Source organism: Anolis carolinensis, chromosome 3 (assembly GCF_035594765.1).
Source record: "Anolis carolinensis isolate JA03-04 chromosome 3, rAnoCar3.1.pri, whole genome shotgun sequence".
NCBI classification, from domain to species: domain Eukaryota; kingdom Metazoa; phylum Chordata; class Lepidosauria; order Squamata; family Dactyloidae; genus Anolis; species Anolis carolinensis.
In genome coordinates this window covers 263,830,820-263,856,054 of record NC_085843.1, presented here as the reverse complement: position 1 = coordinate 263,856,054, position 25,235 = coordinate 263,830,820, and the positions used below count along the sequence as shown (strand labels likewise).

Here is a 25,235-nt window from a genome sequence, read left to right as displayed (position 1 = left end):
TTAACAAATCAACATGTGCTTGAGGGAGAGAGAATTGTCTAAGATGTGTGCAAATTTCAGGATAAAAGTAAAATATGAAATCTTGCAACTCAATATAAAACAAAGCTACACAGTCATGCAGAGCTAGATTTATATAAATGCTAAGCAGGCTTACAGTTAGGACCTCGGGTTATGGGAGGCTTCTAAATACAAAACAAATAAAAGAGTACTGAATTTCAAGTTTTAGATATTTTTGGTAATATTACATAGCCACTTAAATCACTTAGGGCAGGACATATCTTCATCCCACACACGTTCATGCATGTGCGCACACACGTACAGAACATCTACTGTGTCGAGTAAAACTTAATGAACAAGAAAATTAACTTTCCTTGTTGCTGATGATTTTGTGTAATCTGCAAAAGATAAAAAGAGAAAGTTTCCTCTTCATGGTTGATTGAAAAGGCTTATAAATCATTGTTTTTCTACTAAACTTTGGGTTATTAGGCTGCTTTTCATACATTAATCCAACCCATGCTGCTTCAGGCCCTTCCTAAAGATTTGCTTCAATGTCCAAGTCCATAAATATTTAATGGGAGAGCACACTGGAATAATAAGTTGTCAGAGTACACCATCTTGTTGAAGATCTCAGTTTAGCGGAGGCTGGCGAAATATACTTTGATGCCGGAAGGAGAACAACAATGAAACATCCTCTGTCTTCTATCTGCAAGGTGAAAGATGGCAAACGGGTTTCTCTCTGGAGAGGAACCTGTAAAAGGCTCCCTGTTTGAACATTTGACATTATTTAAATACAGTACCATAATTTTCCTTGGTCTGAATTCCTTAGCAACAAGTCTCCTTACTCCCTTCTCACATTTGCCTATGGTTCCATCTTGACTCGTAACAGAGCTGGTCCTCCATTTAGAATGAGACAATACTTTCAGTGCATCACAAAATAGTTAGTTGTTCATGTGTTATTATTGCAGAACTGTGTTTGAAGGATTTCTTCTTTCTCTGCTAAAGTAACTCAGCTCACTTTGAGGACTCTGTACCATATTGCATATAAAGTGGATGCCCTTGGCTACTCTGCCTCAGGTGGCAAAATGTTCACAGGCTCCAGAATCTCTCAACCAGCATGGCCAGTGAAAGTTGTACATTTTCTCACATAGAGCACATAGTTTCAAGTATCTATGGTTTCTATTAGGGGTGGAAAAAGTTAAGAGAAAGAGTTACATTCTTCAGTGCAGCTATTCTGTTCTGAACTATGAGGGATTCCATTCACAGATCTCTCACCTTGTATGGTTTAACCATTAGCTCAAACATCATGTTGGGATGACAATGCTTGCTCAATTCTGGAGTTATAATGGAGTGCTTCTGAAAATGCACAAAATACCGCATTTCCCACCACTGAGGCAGGTTTCTATTTTTTTTTTCAACTTTTTAGAACAGGAATTCAATCTATGAACGGATTTAGTTGATGAGTATTATATTCAAATCGACCTTGGGCAAGGCCTTTCTCAGACTAATGACTTCAAATGAGTTAGCTTCAATCAGAAACATTAGATAGATATATAGATAGATAGAAGAGGATGATAGATATTTCTTTTACAATTCCCATTTGGTATGTTGATTTTTTTTTTTAAAAGATGGGTAGCGATTTCAGTGTGGAAATGTGTAAAGTGTTGTTCCATGTTAAAATGTCTTTTCAGTCACATGATGTTGCTCTACATATTTTGTATTCCACCTGTCATAGTCCTTTATTGTAGTTGGAGCTTCCGGCAAACAAACATCTAGAAGGCTGAAACGCTCTTCTGGCCCAAGTCGATGATTCTATGACTGAGCTGGTAGGTTTACTTAATGAAAGCTCTGCCTTGTGCCCCATCCCAGTGCCTAATAGCTAGAAACAAATAGCAGGAGAAGGCCTTATTCGCTTGAAATATTAATGACTACATGGAGTGCTTGATCTTGCAAGCCAATGAGAAATCAATAGTGTCTTGCAAATAAAAGAACTACATGTTGTGATATCTGAAAAATATATTGCAGGTCAGAAGAGTGATGTTTCTGCTCTTGGTTGCATCAATCATCCAAGGGTAGCCATTTGGAAACCTGTTCAAATATACCTGTTGGAGTTGTTGGATCTGTTTTATTTGTTGCGTGCCTTCAAGTTCTGACTTATGACAACTCTAAGGCAAAAGTATCATGAGGTTTTCTTGGTAGGTTTTTTCCAATAGGGATTTGCCTTTAGGTTGACAGAGTGTGACTTGCTCAAGGTGGATTTTCATGTCTGAGTAGGGATTCAAACCCTGATCTCCTGAGTCATAATCCAGTGTTCAAACCCTTATATCACAATGTCTCCTGGCTCTTTTACAGAGAACTACAGAGTCCTTAATGAGCATGCAGTGTAAATAAACAACAATTTAGTTTTTATCATGATGATTATTATTAATATTGCCTTCACACTTTTAATTCATATTCAACAACTCAAAGACTCCTGTTTTGGCAGAGCATGTGGGAAAATTAAACATAAATGGATTTGTGTTTAATATTAAATAGCAAATTGTCTTCACTTCTTTCTTAATGGAACTACTGGATTCTGTTGATCATCCAAATCAACAATAATTGTGGCCAGTACCAGAAATCAAAATGTGTTAAAATGACAAAATTGGAAGTGTTGTGAGATTTTGTCTTAATATTTTCTATCAAAAATAAATACAATGAAAGGAATTATGCTTGTAGCTGAGTGCCAAGTGTTTAATTATCCCATAAACACCATGAGTAAAAATGATTGTACATATAATTAGTAAGATAGCTGTGGAGTGAGGAATTACTGTCTATGATGTAACTTAATTGCAGAACAGGTTTTGCTGACTGCTGATGCAAATTAATTTATTCATATGTTGTAGTGCAATTTTAAATTTTTGCAATCTGCTAATATCTTGTCATTTCGTTTTGAAAAGGATAAGGACAATATCCAACATTCATACGAACTAAGAGTGTTATGGGACTTGTGCATGTGTGTATTTGCATGTGTATTTTCAAGTTACCTGTCAACTTAAGGCAACCCCATGGATTTTATAGCATCATCTTAGGCAAAAAATACTAAGAAGTGGTTTGCCATTACCTTCCCCTGAGATAATGCCTACAGTACTTGGTATTTATTGGTAGTCTTCCATACAAGTATTAGCCAGGGTTGAGCCTCCTTAGCTTCCAACATCAAAAGGATATTTTGGCCTCTTGTTGAGTGATTTCAGCAACTGCAAAACCACAGGTTTGGAAGCTTGGCACACCTAGTTATTTCAGAAGGCCAAATCAAGATAAAGATGGGTTAGAAGGCAAAAGCAGAGGTTTTTATTCTTCCTGGCCAGAAAGGATGTCAGCAGAGTCTGTTCTCCCAAGGATTGACATGCTGCAGTTGTGAATACAGAGCATTTTTATTTCTTTTGACAGCTCTTCAAGAAACATGTGCCAACCCGATTGATCGAAAAACAGTCTGGCTAGTACCCATGTTCCAGTTGGCTGAGGACTCAGTGTAGCATTTTCACTGATTAGCTCTTGTTGGTGGCAGGAAATTCAACAAACTGTCATTGGGTTATGTGAAGTGTCGGTCCATTTAATGGTCTGGCTCTGAGAGGGTCATGATTGAAAGGAATGCTGTCTGAGAATATGGAAAGGAGTCTGTGATGGTCTTAATGGGTAAGTTCTGGTGGGTACAATAGTGTGAGTCCAGTGTACACAGTGATACTCGTGGGTGATAACTGTTCGAACAATTGTAGCCGATAACCCCCTTTTCATCAATGGGAGCAGGAAACACTCTGACTTACATTCATTGAATAATTACATTCCCCCCGTCTCCCAATCCATTGTGAGGAGATTGTGGTGATCAAGGCAGGACTATTGGGTATGACCAGACAAAGGTTTCAGAAAAACAAAAGGCGCATTTCGCTGAATCTTGCAGAGCTGCGGTTACTTCTTAATATAAAAAGGTAAAGGTTTCCCCTGACGTTAAGTCCAGTCATGTCTGACTCTGAGGTGTGGTGCTCATCTCCATTTCTAAGCCGAAGAGCCGGCGTTGTCCGTAGATACCTCCAAGGTCATGTGGCCGGCATGACTGCATGGAGCGCCGTTACCTTCCCGCCGGAGCGGTACCTATTGATCTACTCACCATGCCAACTGCTAGGTTGGCAGGAGCTGGAGCTAACAGCAGTCGCTCCCGCCGCTCCCGGGGCTTGAACCTGGGACCTTTCGGTCTGCAGCTCAGTGCTTTAATGCACTTTGCCACTGGGGCTTCTTAATATAATTTTATATAATTAATCATTGAAGGGGGTCTGATTGCTCGATATCACTGTAATAACATATAAGCCTGAAACTGAGGCCTCTTCCATACTAGGACCTCTCTTATGGTCCTGTAAAATCATGCGATGGACAGCTGTTGTAACAGAGAAAGTATTTCTTTGAAGCTGTAATGTTAGTGTGTCCTATCTGAGTGGCATCAGTTTGGTGGTTGGGATAGATTAGTGCATGGGCTGTTTATTTTACAATAACACTATTGATCTGTGAGATCAGCAGTGAGTGGATATATCAATGTTGGAAAAATAAATAAAAAATGTTTCTCTTCCGAGATGGGGTTTTATTCTTCCTGGGACTACCTCCGCCTTCCCAGAGCCTTGCTAGGGAAGTGGCTTTCTCTGAGGTCAAGTGGCCAAAGGTTCAGTCAGAATAATCAACCTCATTGTTGAATTGCTGGCTGTGCTCATCTGGGAAAGATGTGGTTGCAATTTGGAGAGATTAAGTCTGACGGGAAAGAGCAGCAGATAGCCAACGTGACTCATAAACAAGTTAGATCAGGTCTAAACCCTGTACCAGCAGTCCCTCCCCCAATAATTTTTCAAAATTATAGCTTCTGCAGCTATAGAAAACATACAGCTTTCATTAAGGGTGATAATGAAATACTTCCATCTTCTACTAAGTGCCTCCTCAGTGTGTTAGAACAGCAGTTCCCAAACTTTTTCGGTATGGGAACCCTTCAGAAGACCCCAACTCCTGTCCCTAAGCTTTGTGAACTCACACAATCCTTTCTTCTTTCATCTACTCCTATTGCCCAAGTGTTTTGTATAATATAGTAGGGTTGGAGATAAAGAGAAAACACTTTAAATATAGCTGCAAACATTTATTTTAGTACAGGAAAATATTAGATTTACACCTAAAGCAATAAGTGAATTGGTTTCATTTTTTTGTACTTAAAGTAACTTTAAAATTGGGCTTCATGCCTGAGAGGTGAATAAATATGTAAATTCAGGGCAGCATCCAACTTATTCCTGATTCACATTGGACATGAAGAGGATAGATAGCTTATAATTTCATAGCATTGAGCGATGACAGTCACAGTGATGTCAAACTTTTTACAATGTGTACTCAAAATTAAGTTATAAAGAATAATAATAATAATAATAATAGCTGTTATTATATTTTATATTATTACTATATTTTAATATATAATGTTGATTGTATTTTACTATATTGTTATTATTACATATTATAGTTTACATTATTATTATTATTATTATTATTATTATTATTATTATTATTATTATTATTAAAATGTTCTCAAGCTGTAGGTGGTGGATTCTTTAGCAGCTCAATCCATGGCTAAATCGGGCCGACTACAACCGCATTTGCCAGCAGTTCAAGTTTATTCAAGTTTACTTTATTGCGATCAATGACCAGCTCATAAGAAGAGGGACACAGTCCCGCACAAAAAACATCAGGTCTAAGGGTTGGGAAATTTAAAACTTTAAAATAAGTGCATTGCCAGGACATCTAGACGATTAAACCAAGAATCTATGCCAGAGATACATGATTATATTGAAACCCAACACAATTAGTGGAATTAAAAGAAAGGGAGTCTGAAGGGAGGGAATTGGGGTGCTCATGTGGCACAGGGAAGGGAAGTCCAGTCAAGCAGAAGAGGGAGCAACATCCATACTATAATTAAAAGACTATAATCCTAATTTCCTGCTAGTATGAAATCTTGACTTGTACTAGATTGTGCTATTAGTCATCGACTGCCGTATTTTAATTGCTGCTGTGCAGAACTTGGCAACATTATAAGTTATAGCTGAGTTTGTATTTGCCAGCAGTTGCTGTTGTTGTTGTTAAAATATTTTCAAGCTGCAGCTGGTGGGATCTTTAGCAGCCCCATCCATGGCTACATTGGGCCGGCGGCTCTAACTGCATTTGCCAGCAGTTGTTATTGTTATAGCAGCTCAATCTATGACTACCTTGAGCTGGCTCTAACCACATTTGCTAGCAGTGGTGGTGGTGGTGGTTGTTGTTGTTATAGCAGTCTAATCTATGACTACATTGGGCCAGCTCTAATCGCATTTACCAGCACTTGTTGTTGTTGTTATATTTTCAAGCTGCAGATAGTGAAATCCTTAGCATCCCAATCCATGGCTAAATTGGGCCAGCAGTTGTTGTTGTTGTTGTTGTTGTTGTTGTTATATTTTCAAGCTGCAGGTGATGGACTCCTAGGCTGCCTAATCCATGGCTAAATTGGACCGGTTCTAAGCACATTTGCCAGCAGTTGTTATTGTTGTTACATTTTCAAGCTGCAGACAGTGGAATCCTTAGAAGCCCAATCCATGGCTAAATTGGGCCAGCAGTTGTTTTTATTATTGTTATTGTTGTTGTTATTATTATATTTTCAAGCTGCAGGTAGTTGATTCATAGTCTGCCCAATCCATGGCTGAGTTGGGCTGTTTCTAAGCACATTTGCCAGCAGTTGTTGTGGTTGCTGTTGCTGTTGTTATTGTTGTTGTTGTTGTTGTTGTTATTATTATTATTATTATTATTATTATTATTATATTTTCAAGCTGCAGGTGGTGGTATCCTTAGCAGCCCAATTCATGGCTAAATTGGGCTGGCTCTAAGCTCATTTGCCAGCAGTTTTTGTTATTATTATTGTTATTGGTGTTGTAGTTGTTGTTATACAGTAGAGTCTCACTTATCCAACATAACTGGGCCGGCAGAATGTTGGATAAGCGAATATGTTGGATAATAAGGAGGGATTAAGAAAAAGCCTATTAAACATCAAATTACATTATGATTTTACAAATTAAGCACCAAAACATCATGTTTGACAACAAATTTGACAGAAAAAGCAGTTCAATACACAGCAATGTTATGTAGTGATTACTGTATTTACGAATTTAGCACCACAATGTATTGAAAAGATTGACTACAAAAACATTGACTACTGAAAGGCAGACTGCATTGGATAATCCAGAATGTTGGATAAGTGAGACTTTACTGTAGTATTATTATATTTTCAAGCTGCAGATAGTGATATTTTTAGCAGCCCAATTCATGGCTAAACTGGGCCAGCTCTAAGCTCATTTGCCAGCAGTTTTTGTTATTATTACAGTAGAGTCTCACTTATCCAAGCCTCGCTTATCCAAGTTTCTGGATTATCCAGGCCATTTTTGTAGTCAATGTTTTCAGTATTTTGTGATATTTTGGTGCTAAATTTGTAAATGCAGTAATTACAACATAACATTTCTGCGTATTGAACTGCTTTTTCTTTCAAATTTGTTGTAAAACATGATGTTTTGGTGCTTAATTTGTAAAATCATAACCTAATTTGATGTTTAATAGGCTTTTCCTTAATCCCTCCTTATTATCCAAGATATTTGCTAATCCAAGCTTCTGCCGGCCCGTTTAGGTTGGATAAGTGAGACTCTACTGTATTGTTTTTTGTTGTTGTTGTTGTTGTTGTTGTTGTTATGTTTTCAAGCTGCGGGTGATGGACTCCTTAGCTGTGCCTCTGCATTGGGCTGGTTATAACCGCATTTGCCAGCAGATGTCGCCATAGAGCTCGCTTGCTGTTTCTGAATGTACTTCGGCACTACAAGCCCCAGCATCCCGCGGGCGCCTGTTCCCGCCGCTCGCTCGAGAAGTGCCTGGCGCGGAGGCTGGCGGGAGTTGTAGGCGGCGGCGCGGCGAGCGCTGGAGCCCAACCCAGTGGGAGGGACCGACGGCGGAGGAAGGGGGACCCAGGTGCCTCGGAGGCGGCGGCGGCGGCGGCGAGGCGGCCCTGCAGGTGACGGGGACGGCAAGCGGAGGGGGGCGAAGGCAAAAGACAGGGCCCGGGCTGCGGACAGCAGAGCCTGCTTCCCAGAGCCTTGTGCTCTGGCTCTGGCTCTGGGCATGCAAATTCCTGCACCAGCCTCTCTCTATGCACAGCAATGGGGAGGGAGGGGAACCGGGGCGTCCTTTCCCTTTAAATCCCCATCCCTTTTGGGCCATCCAAGGGCCGTCTAGTCCTAACTCCGTTTTGTCATGCTGGAAAACACAATCAAAGCCCTCCCGACAGATGGCCATCCAGCCTCCAAAACAGGAGCAGCACATTCCACTGCCAAACAGCTCTTACCACCAAGACCTTCTGCCTCATATTCAGATGGAATCTGACACACTATCTTTGGACTGAGCTTAGGCCAGGCATGGGCAAACTTTGGCCCTCGAAGTGTTTTGGACTCCAACTCCCACCATGCCTAACAGCCTCAGGCCCTTTCCTTTCCCCCCTCAGCCGCTTAAGCGGGGCTTAAGGAAGGGGCCTGAGGCTGTTAGGCATGGTGGGAGTTGGAGTCCAAAACACCTGGAGGGCCCAAAGCCTGCCCTAGACTCACCTAAACATTAGTAAGAGCTGGATGGTCATCTGTGAGGAGTGCTTTGATTGTGTTTTCCTGCGTGACAGAATGGCGTTGGACTGGATGCCCCTTGGGAGGGGGCGGTCTCTTCCAGCGCTATGATTCTGTTTGTATGTTCTTGTTAGTGCTTTCAATAGACAACTTGATCCACTGCAACTCCCATGGCATAGTGGGGCCGTAAGAAAGCATATGGACAGGTGCACAGTGCTGATATTCAGCCCAAAGGGTGCGTTATTGTTACAGCTGAGTGCCCTTCCACACAGAATATCAAGGCAAATAATCCGGTGAGCTCCTGCTGTTAGCCCCATCAGTTCGAAAACATGCAAATGTGAGTAGAGGAATAGGTACCGCTTCCGGCGGGAAGGTAACAGCACTCCATGCAGTCATGCCGGCCATATGACCTTGGAGGCGTCTTCGGACAACGCCAGCTCTTTGGCTTAGAAATGGAGATGAGCACAACCTTCAGAGTTGGACACAACTAGACTTAATGTGAGAGGGAAAACCTTTACCTTTACTAATCCACAATATCTGCTTAGGACTGGAATATCTGAGTCCACACTGCCATAGAATCTAGTTCAATGTGGATTTTATACATAGGGCCCTAAGTCATGAGGAGAGGCGGGAAACAAAAGTTGTTGTTATTATTGTTGTTATTATCACAATTCCCATGATTCCATAACACTGATGTCAAATTGTATTACAGTAGAGTCTCACTTATCCAAGCTAAATGGGCCGGCAGAAGCTTGGATAAGCGAATATCTTGGATAATAAGGAGGGATTAAGGAAAAGCCTATTAAATATCAAATTAGGTTATAATTTTACAAATTAAGCGCCAAAACATCATGTTATACAACAAATTTGACAGAAAAAGTAGTTCAATACGCAGTAATGTTATGATGTAATTACTGTATTTACAAATTTAGCACCAAAATATCATGATATATTGAAAACATTGACTACAAAAATGGCTTGGATAATCCAGAAGCTTGGATAAGCAAGGCTTATCTATATTCTATATATTTTAGAGTATATATGCAACCAAAGACGATTTCATCCCTCACTAAAATTGCCAGGTTGGCCTTGTTTGAAAGTCTTGTTTTGGGGGAGTCCTTGCTAGACAATTGCCTGCAAAGAGCTCCAGGACTTAAAAACATACTCTACACCAGGGGTCCCCAAACTAAGGCCCGCGGGCCAGATCCGGCCCGCCGGAGCCATTTATCCGGCCCGCGGCAGCTTTCCTCCCTTTCCTGCATTGTCCCGCTCCCTGCACAAGCCTTGGAGACTTGCCTTTCCGCCTTCCCGGCCACTTTTCTGCTCTATGAGCCTTTGAGCCTCACCTGGCTCCCCACTCTCCCTGCATAAGCTGTGGAGGAGCCTTGCCTTTTACTGCTGATCAAAAGGTATTTTAATTATTATTTAATTAATTATTAATTACTAAGGTGTGTTTCCTCCAGGTTTAGCAATACGTTGATCAGCAATATACTCCGGATTTCTCCCTGGGCTAGAGACCTGAGTGAGGGAGAGTTTCTTTCCCCACTCAGACTTCCAGTCCTGGGAGAAATCTGGAGTATATTGCTATTCTTGATTAGCAATATACTCCGGATTTCTCCCTGGGTTGGAGGCCTGAGTGAGGGAGAGTTTCTTTCCCCACTCAGACGTCCAGTCCAGGAGGAAATCTGGAGTATATTGCTATTCTTGATTAGCAATATACTCCGGATTTCTCCCTGGGCTGGAGGCCTGAGTGAGGGAGAGTTTCTTTCCCCACTCAGGCTTCCAGTCCTGGGAGAAATCTGGAGTATATTGCTATTTCTGATTAGCAATATACTCCAGATTTCTCCCTGGGTTGGAGGCCTGAGTGAGGGAGAGTTTCTTTCCCCACTCAGACTTCCAGTCCAGGGAGAAATCTGGAGTATATTGCTATTCTTGATTAGCAATATACTCCGGATTTCTCCCTGGGTTGGAGGCCTGAGTGAGGGAGAGTTTCTTTCCCCACTCAGGCTTCCAGTCCAGGAAGAAATCTGGAGTATATTGCTATTCTTGATTAGCAATATACTCCGGGTTTCTCCCTGGGTTGGAGGCCTGAGTGAGGGAGAGTTTCTTTCCCCACTCAGACTTCCAGTCCAGGGAGAAATCTGGAGTATATTGCTATTCTTGATTAGCAATATACTCCGGATTTTTCCCTGGGCTGGAGGCCTGAGTTAGGGAGAGTTTCTTTCCCCACTCAGACTTCCAGTCCTGGGAGAAATCTGGAGTATATTGCTATTTCTGATTAGCAATATACTCCGGATTTTTCCCTGGGCTGGAGGCCTGAGTGAGGGAGAGTTTCTTTCCCCACTCAGACTTCCAGTCCTGGGAGAAATCTGGAGTATATTGCTATTTCTGATTAGCAATATACTCCGGATTTTCCCCTGGGCTGGAGGCCTGAGTGAGGGAGAGTTTCTTTCCCCACTCAGGCTTCCAGTCCAGGGAGAAATCTGGAGTATATTGCTATTTCTGATTAGCAATATACTCCGGATTTTTCCCTGGGCTGGAGGCCTTAGTGAGGGAGAGTTTCTTTCCCCACTCAGACTTCCAGTCCAGGGAGAAATCTGGAGTATATTGCTATTCTTGATTAGCAATATACTCCGGATTTCTCCCTGGGTTGGAGGCCTGAGTGAGGGAGAGTTTCTTTCCCCACTCAGGCTTCCAGTCCAGGAAGAAATCTGGAGTTATATTGCTATTCTTGATTAGCAATATACTCCGGATTTCTCCCTGGGTTGGAGGCCTGAGTGAGGGAGAGTTTCTTTCCCCACTCAGACTTCCAGTCCAGGGAGAAATCTGGAGTATATTGCTATTCTTGATTAGCAATATACTCCGGATTTCTCCCTGGGCTGGACGCCTGAGTGAGGGAGAGTTTCTTTCCCCACTCAGGCTTCCAGTCCAGGGAGAAATCTGGAGTATATTGCTATTTCTGATTAGGAATATACTCCGGATTTTTCCCTGGGCTGGAGGCCTGAGTTAGGGAGAGTTTCTTTCCCCACTCAGAGACTTCCAGTCCTGGGAGAAATCTGGAGTATATTGCTATTTCTGATTAGCAATATACTCCGGATTTTTCCCTGGGCTGGAGGCCTGAGTGAGGGAGAGTTTCTTTCCCCACTCAGGCTTCCAGTCCAGGGAGAAATCTGGAGTATATTGCTATTTCTGATTAGCAATATACTCCGGATTTTTCCCTGGGCTGGAGGCCTTAGTGAGGGAGAGTTTCTTTCCCCACTCAGACTTCCAGTCCTGGGAGAAATCTGGAGTATATTGCTATTTCTGATTAGCAATATACTCCGGATTTTTCCCTGGGCTGGAGGCCTGAGTGAGGGAGAGTTTCTTTCCCCACTCAGACTTCCAGTCCAGGGAGAAATCTGGAGTATATTGCTATTCTTGATTAGCAATATACTCCGGATTTCTCCCTGGGCTGGAGGCCTGAGTGAGGGAGAGTTTCTTTCCCCACTCAGGCTTCCAGTCCAGGGAGAAATCTGGAGTATATTGCTATTTCTGATTAGGAATATACTCCGGATTTTTCCCTGGGCTGGAGGCCTGAGTTAGGGAGAGTTTCTTTCCCCACTCAGACTTCCAGTCCTGGGAGAAATCTGGAGTATATTGCTATTTCTGATTAGCAATATACTCCAGATTTTTCCCTGGGCTGGAGGCCTGAGTGAGGGAGAGTTTCTTTCCCCACTCAGAGACTTCCAGTCCTGGGAGAAATCTGGAGTATATTGCTATTTCTGATTAGCAATATACTCCGGATTTTTCCCTGGGCTGGAGGCCTGAGTGAGGGAGAGTTTCTTTCCCCACTCAGGCTTCCAGTCCAGGGAGAAATCTGGAGTATATTGCTATTTCTGATTAGCAATATACTCTGGATTTTTCCCTGGGCTGGAGGCCTTAGTGAGGGAGAGTTTCTTTCCCCACTCAGACTTCCAGTCCTGGGAGAAATCTGGAGTATATTGCTATTTCTGATTAGCAATATACTCCGGATTTTTCCCTGGGCTGGAGGCCTGAGTGAGGGAGTTTCTTTCCCCACTCAGACTTCCAGTCCTGGGAGAAATCTGGAGTATATTGCTATTTCTGATTAGCAATATACTCCGGATTTTTCCCTGGGCTGGAGGCCTGAGTGAGGGAGAGTTTCTTTCCCCACTCAGAATTCCAGTCCTGGGAGAAATCTGGAGTATATTGCTATTTCTGATTAGCAATATACTCTGGATTTTTCCCTGGGCTGGAGGCCTGAGTGAGGGAGAGTTTCTTTCCCCACTCAGACTTCTAGTCCAGGAAGAAATCTGGAGTATATTGCTATTCTTGATTAGCAATATACTCCGGATTTTTCCCTGGGCTGGAGGCCTGAGTGAGGGAGAGATTCTTTCCCCACTCAGAATTCCAGTCCTGGGAGAAATCTGGAGTACATTGCTATTCTTGATTAGCAATATACTCCGGATTTCTCCCTGGGCTGGAGGCTTGAGTGAGGGAGAGTTTCTTTCCCCCCTCAGGCTTCCAGTCCTGGGAGAAATCTGGAGTATATTGCTATTTCGGATTTCTCCCTGGGCTGGAGGCCTTAGTGGGGCCTCTCCAGTATTATTATTATTATTATTATTATTATTATTATTATTATTATTATTATTATTATTATTATTAACATTGAGGATGGGTGGCCATCTGTCAGGTGTGCTTTGCTGTACTTTTGGTGCACAAAGGCAGAAGGGGGTTGGACTAAATGGCCCAAGGGTCTCTTCCAACCGTCTCCATTGTTTTATTATTATTATTAACATTGAGTCTGGGTGGCCATCTGTCAGGGGTTCCTTGCTGTGCTTTTGGTGCAGAAAGGCAGAAGGGGGTTGGACTAAATGGCCCAAGGGTTTCTTCCAACCCTCTTTTTTATTATTATTATTATTATTATTATTAACATTGAGGCTGTATTTGTTTCTTTTTTTAACCTCAAAATAAAATATGTGCCATGTGCATAGGCATTTGTTCATAGTTTTTTTTAAAAAAAACTATAGTCCGGCCCTCCAACGGTCTGAGGGACTGTTAACTGGCCCCCCGTTTAAAAAGTTTGGGGACCCCTGCTCTACACCAATGGGTGCAAATCTATTTAGCGATAACCACAATGCAAACCTTCTTTGTTGATTTGTAGTCACTGCACTCGTCATTCATTTTGGGCTGCCCTCCTCAAGGCAGCAATTTCCCTCTTTTTAAGAGGCTTGCTTCCATCTATGTGCTCTGATTCAACGCACCGCCAAAACAGCTCTTTCTTCAAGCCCACTTTGTTTCCTCTCCGTGGGCATTTGCTGCCATGTGGGTTTTCTTCTTTGTTCATTCATTCTTTGAGATACTCTCTGATCTCCCTGCTTTGGGACCACGGACATAGCAAAGTGTCCTGGGCTGCAGCTGAGTCAAAGTGGGTCCCGGGGTTTGTTGTTGTTGGGTTTTGCAGGGGATGAATTGATTTGCTGTCCCACTTTGGAGGCATCCCTGGGCAGCTGGGAGCGAGTGCCTGGGAAACAGCAGCCGAGGGGACAACGGAGGCGGAAGAATCCCTTTGTGTGCTGCCTGGCTTGCATTGCATCTCTCTGGGTCCTTCTCGCCTCCGTCCTGGCTGGAGCAAGAGTGTTTCGCAGCTTGGAAAAGCCTGACCGTTTCTATCTTTCTAGCCGCTGGCTTTGTCATGCTAGTCTCCCCTCATGTGCTGATGCTTGCTTTCTTTGCAGGCAATCGTCTATCCAGGAGCCTCGAGCTTGTTGTCAGAAGAAGCCAGGAAAAGGGACACGGATACACCTGCCCTTGGTTGTACAGAAGTGTGTGCTGATCTCAACAACTTGACATCAGACCTCTCTTTGCCATCTGTGACTGAGTTCCCTGAAGCGGTGGCACACGGAATAGAGGAGGCAGAGGAGAGGAAAGGGGAGGAGGTGCAATCGGCAGTAGCAGCAGCAGGAGCCGATAACCCTGCCCTCCGTGTGAGTTTGTATTAGCAGAGTATGCTCTGATTTGCTGGCTGGGCTCAAGACCCATCCCAGCCGTTCAGGGTGTGTGGTGCATGGTGTGGGGGGTATCCACTGTCTCTGTAATAAATGATAGAGGATACAATGACTTTGCTCTCTCTGCTGGGTCGGATCATGCGTTACTTCTTGCTGAGACCAGAGACACTTTTCCTGCTATGCATCAGCCTGGCCCTGTGGAGCTACTTCTTCCACACGGATGAAGTGAAGACCATTGTGAAGTCCAGCAGGGACGCTGTCAAGATGGTGAAGGGCAAAGTGGCGGAGATTATGCAGAATGACCGGCTCGGGGGTCTGGATGTGCTGGATGCAGAGTTTTCCAAGACTTGGGAATTTAAGAACCACAATGTGGCCGTGTACTCTATCCAAGGCCGGAGGGATCACATGGAGGACAGGTTCGAAGTCATCACTGACCTGATAAACAAGACCCATCCCTCCATATTTGGGATATTTGATGGTCATGGAGGAGAGGCAAGTTTTACACCGTTTATTTCCTTCTTGTAATCCAGTTTTACGTCTGTTTGATGTTTTTTGTTAACCTCTCTGATTAGAAGCGGAAACTGTTTTGAGAAGGTGGCTGGAGAATGTGGAAAACCCTAGTTGTCTTATCTATTAAAATTGCAGGCAAAAGATCCTGAGAATAATGTCTGGGCACACAGGTTTGCTTGGAGTAATTTCTTGTGCGCTTGCCTTAGATGATGGCTTTGGAAAAGTGATTTCTGTATATGCTGTGATGGTTAGCATAAGGCAAATGACTATTGAATTGGAAGTGCAATTATTTGGGAAAAGGGGGAAGAATGGTTTGTAAGATATTTCCCTGTAAGGAAGCTAAGAAAGATGGCTAAGAAGGCATGTTTGACAAACTTCCCTTCTTTTAGTTGAACCAAGGAATCCCTCTCCACAATGTTTTGGTGTTTTCCATCTTGAGAAGTTTCTTTGTTTTCATAGCATCCTGTGACCATTCTGCTTGCTGATCTGTATGTCTTGAACAGCAGCAATCCCATGCCTTCCTTTCTCCCTCCTTATAACACACCCACAGAAAGGTAGATTTGGCTTTTTTCATGTGGGGATGCAAAAATAAGGGTTTTCATTGACATTCTACATACAAACTTATTTTTTCTGTTAAGTAATAAGTTTGTATGTGGACTGTCAATGACAACCCTTCTAGACATAGGACTTGCTATTTAACCCTATGGCTTCATCATCCCTTTTCCATAGATTTAAAGAGTACCCCAGGAGTTGCTGCTGGTGGCAAGGAGTTGACCATCCTCCTAAAGTTAAATGAAATATTTCACACCAGTCCAAGTGCTTGCCATGTGTTTGTTTGTATTTGCGTCTGTGTTGTGATCCAAGGCTCTCTTTTTTTGGGTTTCCTGCAGCTGTTCTGACAAGTCAAACTTGTTTTGGGAGCTCTGACAGGGATCTGTCATAAATTGAGCTCCCTAAGGAGAGCAGCTGTTCTTATAACTCCTGCCGTGTTGTGCCTCTTGCTCTCCTTCGGTTCTCCCGGGCAGCCCAGTCTTATGCAGCCAAGCGTCTTCTAAAAGGAGTCCTACTTGAGCTCACTTGGGCTCCCTGCCAAGAAAACATACACGATATTGCACCCCAAATCTCCAGCAATGTAGGATTCGGAAATCAAAGTTACTGTCACATAGCTTAGAGAACAGCTGCTGTAGTTTGAAAGATCAGTTTATTGTTGAAGAGCTCAGCTCAGTAATCTAATATTTGATTGGGATGCATCTGCTTTCTCCAGTTTGTTTTTAGAGGAGGAAGGCTTATGTATGCGGATTGTATTCTGCCTATGATCCTAAAATCTGTCTCTTGTCGGTGCCACATTAGCTATGCAAGAACCCAGTAACATTCCTAACAGCATAGCCTCCATTCATTTCTGCAAATCTTTGTTTAGGAGAAATTCCTGCTGGGTTGTGCCCCTAGTTAATATGTATAAACACTTGTACCTTCGGTGTATTTTTTAAAAGCCAAACCATCTGTTCCCTCTCCTCTTCTCAACATGTTTGGTTTGTTCTGCATTTTGAGGTATCCAGATTGGTGGCAGAAATAGGTTGGCAAAGCATTTGATTGTGCACTTGTTCAGTGTGTCTGCTGTGACTCCTTCCCTGTCTCAGTCTAAACCTCATTTAAGACCATGACTAAGTTCTCTTCAAAAGAACGATGACAAATCTGCTGTAGATAGAAATATCCTGTGTGTGTATGTGTCTTCAAGCTGCCTGTTGACTTATGCAACCCCAAGAATTTTGTAGGGTAATAATAATAATAATAATAAAACTTTATTTATACCCCGCCACCATCTCCCCAATGGGGACTCGGGGCGGCTTACATGGGGCCATGCCTGGGAAAAATACAATATAACAAAATATAAAAACAACATATCATAATACAATTACAACAATACAATAAAGGATCATATACAGTACAACACAAAATCCAAAAAGCAATATAACAGGGCGGGCCGCACGAATACTCAGTTAAAACTCGGGGTGAGAAAAGGATAAGAATAAAGGATAAGAATAAAACCACAGGGAACTAGGGAAAAGATAGCAGACAGTCTAGAGGATAAATAATGGGGGAATACTATGAAATTGTTTTGCCGGTTCATCTAAAAACCTGTAGGTCAGCATATGACTGATACTCTTGTTCTGTTATATCAGAGAATGTTATCCTTTTAGGATTCAGTTGCTTTTGTCAGTACTCAATATACACAGTCAAGGAAACTCAGTATTTATGTAAGTTCACATGAAGGCTACAAAAGTTAAAATATATTATTATAATATTTATATACCACTTTTTTTCTTAATGTGATTCAAAGCAGTGAACAGTGGTGAAAACAAATAAATATACAATTTAATGTTTAATACATCTAATAATCTCTAGAGCAGCACCTTGTATTCAGAATAAGGATGTTAAAGAGAGCAAAATATATCAGGATTAAAATATGCCGTTTATACAACTTAAGAAACTAAATATAAAGTATATATCAGCTTGCATGAAGGTTATAAAAACACATAGACACACACACACACATTGCATACTGCTTCCTTTGGACATTCATTTTCCCAAACCAGGCTCTTATGCACAGCATATTGTTGTTAAAGGATGCCAAATGTATTTTCATTGTACATGGAGTACAGAACTTGACACCAGTAGATATTTTGCTCAGAAACAAAAGGATGCAGTAATGTTTATGTTGACATAAAATTATGTTTTCTCAAAGTGGAGTTCTTCTCTCCACAAAGAGGGGTGGAGCATCGGATAGTCTGATTTGTATAGTTAGTGCAAATGAGGCATTACATGCTGGGGTGTGTGTCATGGTGTGCATCTGGAAGGGAAGGGCTAACCCTTTCTGCCCTATATATACTCATGACCATCACCACACAGCACAGCATATTTAGAAAAAAATATATTCTGCTGTATGAATGGGTTAACCGGAGAAGAAAAGGGAAGTGATGGAGAAAGCAAGTGAAAAAGTAGATGGGAAGAGGAGAAACAAAAAAAGAAATTGAAAGAGGAAGAGAAGAGAAAGTAGCTAAGGACCTATCGGCTTCCGAATTCATAATTATTCATAAGGAATTTCTATATTTTTCTATGCACAGGATCCTCAAAGCAATATATGATTTCAAACATCCAACCAATTTTCAACTGTTTTAAAAAACTTGAAAGTAAAATAAATGTCAAAGCAAAGAACTGGGCAAAGTGCCATCTCCCCCCCCTCCCCCCACACACACCCAGTATAAATTTTACTCTTTGTAAGACAGAATAATGATGGAGTCAACCTGGCCTTTCAGTCATGATGTTGCTAAAGAAAGTGTGCTGTTTTGTGGATCCTCCAGTGGTGCTCTTTCTCTTTTGGGGACAACAGAGCTCCTGCATCCATCTTTGTTGAGCCTTGTAAAAGGTAACATGGGAGTGTAGATGTCCTTGGGACTGAAAAGGATTGATGGCCTCTGCCATTGAGATTCCCTTGTATTTCTGTTTCCAGGACAATTCTAACTATCACTGCTGTTTAGAGCATGGTTGGACAATGTCAAAGGGGATAAGGTTTGTCCTCTACACAGAATGACTCCTTATCTGTCTGAGATGGATGTCACCTCACTTTCAGGTTTTGTCTGGGGAAAAAAGGCCAGTTGTCTTTATTTCCCTGGGTTTGGAGGGGGTATTAATGTGTGGGAAGTTGTGTCCCAAATGAATGATTTTTTTTTGTAGTACTTTGATTGGTTTGGTGGCATATGTGATTTGAGGAAAAATGACAAGTTACAAAAATGAGAGGTGCGGGAATCAAGAGGCTTGGTGATCTGTTGGTTGAGCTTCAGCCACAAAAGGAGAGCCCATTTGTCACATACTTCCTATAGGACACACCTTCTCCTGACTTAAAGCAAGGGCAGCCTAAGCAATAAATTCAATTTTATAAACGTTTTCAGGAACTCCATTCACATGATGTAGATTGGGACCCCAGGAGGTTCAGAGTTGAGCCTAAGTATTGTTATTGTTGTGTGCCTCCAAGTTATTTCCTGACTTATGCCAACTCTAAGGTGATCTTATCATATGATGTTCTTGTTCAGAGGAAGCTGAGGCTGAATGAATGAGGCTTTCCCAAGGGCAACCATTGCCCTTTAATGACTGAATGGAAGTTTGAACCCTTGGTCCCCAAAAGTCCTAGTCCAGCACACTCAAGCTAGTGTAGCTCCCTAGATATTTTCCCCTGCTTTATTTGATAAAGGATTAGAACAGGACCTTCTCTGTGGTAGCAAGCAATGCACTTGTAGACCCCTTCAAAGAGAAGTCTCCCTTTTTTCCTTCTTATTCGTTTTTCAGACAGCAAACAAAAGTAGTTGTCTTCTGGGGCCTTTTGTGTTCCTCTGATTAGTCCCTTTTCTTGTTTTGTCTGTCTTGATCAATATTGTTATATTTATTGGATGGTTTTATGTGATTTTATGTTATGTTCAATATCTTGTTAGTTCCCTTGGAGACTTATTTTGATAAATAAAGTGTTAGGAATGAACATAAATCTGCAACAGTAAATTTCCTTCACTATATACAGCTGTGCATTTTAGCTTTTAATGTCATTTTAGCTTGTTTCTTTCTTTCATTCATTTATTCTTGCTTTATTTTTACCCATATAGTTAATATGTAGCTAACTTGGTAAATAGCTGATGGAATGACTAAGCTGGGGAGGTGTTTGAATTTGATTTTTGACGCGTGGAGATAATGTTAACATTCTTCAAACCAGGGGAACAAAACTTATGAGGCAAGGTGGTGGAGGCGTTCGGCTTGGTAAAGAGAAGACTGAGGGCTGACATGATTGCTCTCTTTAGCTATCTAAAGGGCTGTACAGAGAGAAGGGGCAGGTTGTTTTGATGCCCTGGGGCACATGGGTCGAAACCAAGGCTGCCATATCATTTATGTGGTCCTCCAGTTGATAGACTGTAACTTCCATGTTCCTCATACTTAGATGTCATGACTTGAGCTGATGGTAGCTGTGATGCAGTGACATCGCGAAGGCTGAAGTTTGTTCTGTTTTGTCAGGATGGGTGGTGGTGGTTGAATTTAGACACACAGCTTGTGGATATGATGTCTAGTTTTAAAATGTCCTTTATCTTATGTCCTTTTCCCTCAATCTCCAAGCCACAAGTGCCTTTGGGTTGTAATTCCCATTATCTCCAGTCCGCATGGCAAGTAATCAAAAGTGATGGGAGCTGTTGTTCAATAATATCTGGTAACCCAAATTGGGTAAAAACAATAGAGTATTGACCACTAAGTAAAAAGATTATAGATGGGCCTCTGTAACTATGGATTCCCCACCCATGGATTCAACAACGCTTTGTGTCACACCCTGACCGCAGAGCACTAAAACCAACACACGGAGGCCAATAATAGTCTAATATCTTTATTAAAGAAATGAATAAATAGGATAAAAACAGATAGAAAATAAAGTTCATCAATAGACCTTTCAGGGAAGGTCAAATATAGTCCAGAAATATATTGTCCAGTATATAATATTAGAGTTCAAAGTTATAATCCAAAACCGAAACACACTCAACTTCCAAGCAGTTGAGTGGGGAAACGTCCAAGATTTTACTAGAGTTCAAAGTAAATCCAAGGCAGGAAACTGAAGACAAGACTGGATACTTGGCACAAGATACAAGGCTGGGAACACGATGAGACAGGTCAAGAACACGACAAGGCAAGGCACGAAGAAACTGGAGTTAGCGGACTCAAAACGCAGTCCACACTTGGCTGGAACCGAAGTTAATCCTTGAGCTGACTTGTTGACTCCGCGCGGGCTAGCCCGTGCGGGGAACTTTTAAAGAACTTCAAATCTTTCTACAAACAGGTGTCCAGTGCTTCTTTTCCCAAGGGAAAAGAACTGAAACATATCTTCATCCAGATGCGTTCCTCCCTTAAAACTCTCAGGGGAAACGAGCTAATTAGTACTCTGTCTGGCCGCTAATCTGGCGCTTTTTCTTGTTTGCGCTTTCTCTGAGCGACTAGTTTCAAAAAACTCCCTTCTCGCGAAAGGGGGAGAAGCGCTGGGAATAGCCTGTTCAAGGTCCGTTTTAATGAGCTCTTGGCAAGAATTGTCAACAAAAGGCATCTGGAATGGAACAGTCTCTTGCTGAGACGGCAGAAATCCCATGTCTTCATCACCGTGATCCATAATGGCGCTAGGGTCAGGACTCAGAGGCCCATGGGGCATCACACTTTGAAAGCAACTGTAAGACTTATGTGGCCCTTAATGAAAATGAGTTTTACACCCCTGCCCTAGAGGGTAGGTCAGGCATGGGCAAACTAAGGCCCGCGGGCCGAATGTGGCCCCCTGGGTGCTTACCCCAGGCCCTCCTCATTTTCCCTGTCCTCTTGGCATAAGGACATGGTGGCTCACTGCGTCCTTAATCCAAAAAGATGGAGGAGGAAGGCAGCAGCAGCAGAGAGCCCTCTTGAGCACTTTCAGCCACCACGTGTCTTGCCCTCCTCTCTGAATAAGGATGGAGCGAGTGGTCACATCCTATGCTAGAAGGATAGTTCAAGGAAGTCACATGGCAGCTGAAAGCCCTCCAGAACACTCTCAGCCCCCGCCTGTCTTGCCATCCTCCTGACATAATGCCAAGAAGACAGCCTGAGGATTGGGGGAGGATGACTGGTGCAGTCACAGCATGTCCTGCCTTTCTCCCAGCATAAGGATGGGACAACCTGTGGATAACTCAGGTTCTGCTCTGCTCCCTCCTGGCCCCACCCTCTCCCAGACCCTACTCCTCACGGACCCACCTCATCCAGTATACAAATAGCCCCCCTTCCTCCCAGCTTGGCCGTCTCGGCCAGGCCTGCAATGCAGCTCCAAGGCAAAAAAAATTGCTCATACCTGGGGTAGGTCCACTTCTAATTGTTTTAAATTACAGGAAGGTAGATGTTGATAAAAAAAAATAGGGAAAATGTGTTGCAGTGACGGGATCTTCTTCCCTGGACCTTTCAGAAAATGTTGAGCAGTCATCTGTTGGAGATGCTCCAGTTTGAGCTCATGCATTGGGCAAGATGTTGGGATGAATGGCCTGTGGGACGCCTCCTGACTCTAGGATGCTATGAAAAGGGAAAGCAGTGTTTTCCCCTTTACTTCCTGTTTCATGAACCACTGCTGACCATGCAACCAGTAGATTGACGTTAAGTTTTACATAAAAACAAATAAGAATTCTCTGAGGAAGAGGGAGAAGTGAGTGATAGGTTTTTCTCTGGGATGTCATAATACTTGAGCTTTCTGAAGGATTTTCTGGTCTTCTGCCTGTGATGTGATAATAATATTTGACAAGTGCCTTGAACAAGATACTCTTTCCAGTGTTGTTTGCAGTGTTATTAGAAGACTAAAATGCTTTTGGACTTAGAAACGTTGGAAATGGTTGGTCATGTGGGAATGGTCCATGCCCATTCTCTTGCCTGAATCTGAATTTCCTCTTCCTGGAAACAAACCTGACATGGGAGCACTGATTTGGGGATGCACTTATCGCAGGGGTTACGTTCCAGGACCAACCGCAATAAGTGAAAATCCGCGAAGTAGGGACACTATATTTATTTTAATATTTACACATTATATTAGTAGTTAGGTGGCCTTTCTCCCCTTCACAAGCCTTCTTCCAGTGCTTCTTCTTGGCACCCTCCTCTCCGGCGCCTGCCAGTTTCCCTTTTGTGCATGCGCCTCCCTCTTGTCGGCATCCAGAGTGGCCCGACTGGACACCGACGAGAAGGAGGGTGCATGTGCAAAAGGGAAATTGGCAGGCGCCACTGCTCAGAAAAAAAACCCAAAACAGAGGGAGCGAACAGCGGACCACAAAGTAGTGAGGGAACACTGTATATTCATTGGAGAGAGTTTGGAAAGGCTGTGTCGATCCATAGCAACAATTCAATTTTAGTGACTTTCATTTCTTTCACGAGCATGTCTTTATACAGCTAATGGCTTTTCATTGCTGTTTGGAGACCAAGCAGTTTGAGAATACCTTATGTAGTAAAAGAAATACTTGCCAACAGGAAAAATTCAATATGTAGATATTGCAACTAAGTCCACATCTAGAATTATCTGCTTTGACTTGGATTATATGGCAGTGTAGACTCATATAATCCAGTTCAAAGCAGTAATGTGGATTATCTGCTTTGATAATCTGGATTATATGGCAACGTAGAAGGAGCCTAAGAGGAAAGAGCCATAGTACTATTCATTCCATCTGGCTTTTCTCTTTAGCAAACCATTCAGAAAGGCACCATATCACGGTAGTACATGTTCCATGACCAAGTTCAAAGAGGCTTCTCTGTTGTTTCCCTTTGTCTTCCAAACCACCCAGTGGGTTCCTATGGTTCAGCAAGGATTCAAAACCCAGAGTTGTAGTCCAACATTCAAACAACCACATCATGCTGGTTCTCCTTTACTCTCTTCCCAAATGTTCTGGCAATCTTCTTTACTCTTCTGGCAATCTTCTTTCCCAATATCCCGGGAAATGAATTTTTAACGCCTACATTTTTGCATGTATTTTTCAGCTTCTCATCTGCTAGAACTTAAATTTCTTTTAGGATAGCATACATGCATTTTTGTTTCCACTAATGAAGCCTGCCCAAGACAGTGATAAACTAGTGTTGTATAATATGTAATCCGAATATTTCTTATTTACTTTTCAAATAAAAATTCTTTAGTAACTTGACTGAGAACAAAAGTACCTGCCCTCCTTTCTAAGGGCTGCAGATATAAGTGGTTTTCCTATATTTGGTTCTCACTGACAAATGAATGAAATATTTTTAGAAAAGCAAATAAATGGTATTATTAGAGCATGAAGTACCTGGGTACATTTGGTTAACATTTGAAATCCTTCAGTTTGCATACGAGTTTCTTTTATCAACATAAGCTTTCTTTTCTTTGAATGGTGTGGAGAAAGAAACAACATAATTAATTCTTTTATAAAGAGGAGGTTTTTTTAAAATATTGTTGGTCTTTGTTTGGCACATATTTGTGTGTCTTCTCAAAGCTTCTAGGTGCAAGGAAAAATGAGGCTTAAGAAGGAGTTGGAGTAGCACACCGCACTTACATTGCCAAGGTCAAAAGACTATTTTTCTCCTATAGTGACTTCTAAAGCTTTTTTCTTACTTCAGAAGGCAACTAAAAGAGCCACCTGCACTGTAGAATTAATGCAGTTTGGCACCAGTTTAACTGCCATGGATCAATACTATGGAATCTAGGAATTGTAGTTTTATAAAGTCATTAGCTTTGACCTTCAGATGTCTTCAACACTATAGTTTTACTGGTAATGTTATATGCATCTGAAACATGGGCAACAAGAAAGTTAGAGGAGGAAAAACTGATGGTGACTCAGAGAGCAATGGAAAGAAGGATGTGGAGCCTGACAATAAGAGACAAAGTCAGCAATAAAGAGCTACATCAAAGAACTGGGGTATTTGACGTGGTCAATGAAATCTATGAGGCAAAAAGAAGATTGGCAGGGCATATAGCACGAACAAAAGACAACTGATGGACATGTCGACTTACAAACTGGATATCAAGAGACCACAAGCGGCCCTTGAGCAAACCTCACATTTGATTTGATGAACCAATGGTTAAGCTATTCAGCCAGAAATGTAAAAGAAAAGCACAGGATCATATATTTTGGCAAATGGTAGATTTGCTTGAAGCCCAAAGGAGTGGATCGACGACAAATTGGATAGGATAGGAAAGTATTTAGCCCTCTCTGCCAATGAGTGTTGGTGCCTCACTAAGCTACAAACCATGATTTCATAACATTGAGCCATGACAGTAAAAGTGGTGTCAAGCTTCAGTAAGTATACTGTCAACCCCTGCACATTTGCTGGCCGTTAGGGGCACAGGGCCCCATGAAAATGTAAAATGGCAGATAAAGAAATTGCTATTTTTTTACCCAAGAAATATCTGTATGAATTTCTAGGTCTTCTAGCATAATTCTGTGGTCAACTTCCTTTGAAAGCTAACAACAGAATCACACTGGAGAACAATTCCTAGAGATGTGTTATCTCT

The 25,235-nt window shown here is 42.2% G+C and overlaps 1 protein-coding gene across 2 annotated transcripts in view; it reads left to right on the top strand.

Moving 5' to 3' along the window:
* The first annotated feature begins 7,921 nt into the window (after nt 1-7,921).
* ppm1l (protein phosphatase, Mg2+/Mn2+ dependent 1L) overlaps nt 7,922-25,235 on the top strand; it is a 233,233-nt gene continuing 215,919 nt past the window's right edge. The window contains exons 1-2 of one of the 2 annotated variants that reach the window (XM_003218167.4): nt 7,922-8,077; nt 14,411-15,172. In XM_003218167.4, coding sequence (XP_003218215.1) covers nt 14,774-15,172 — 399 coding nt within the window. In that variant the 5' untranslated portion in view covers nt 7,922-8,077; nt 14,411-14,773. Of the gene's footprint in view, nt 8,078-13,872; nt 15,173-25,235 lie in introns of those variants that run through there. The other variant, XM_016992023.2, reaches the window with a different exon arrangement.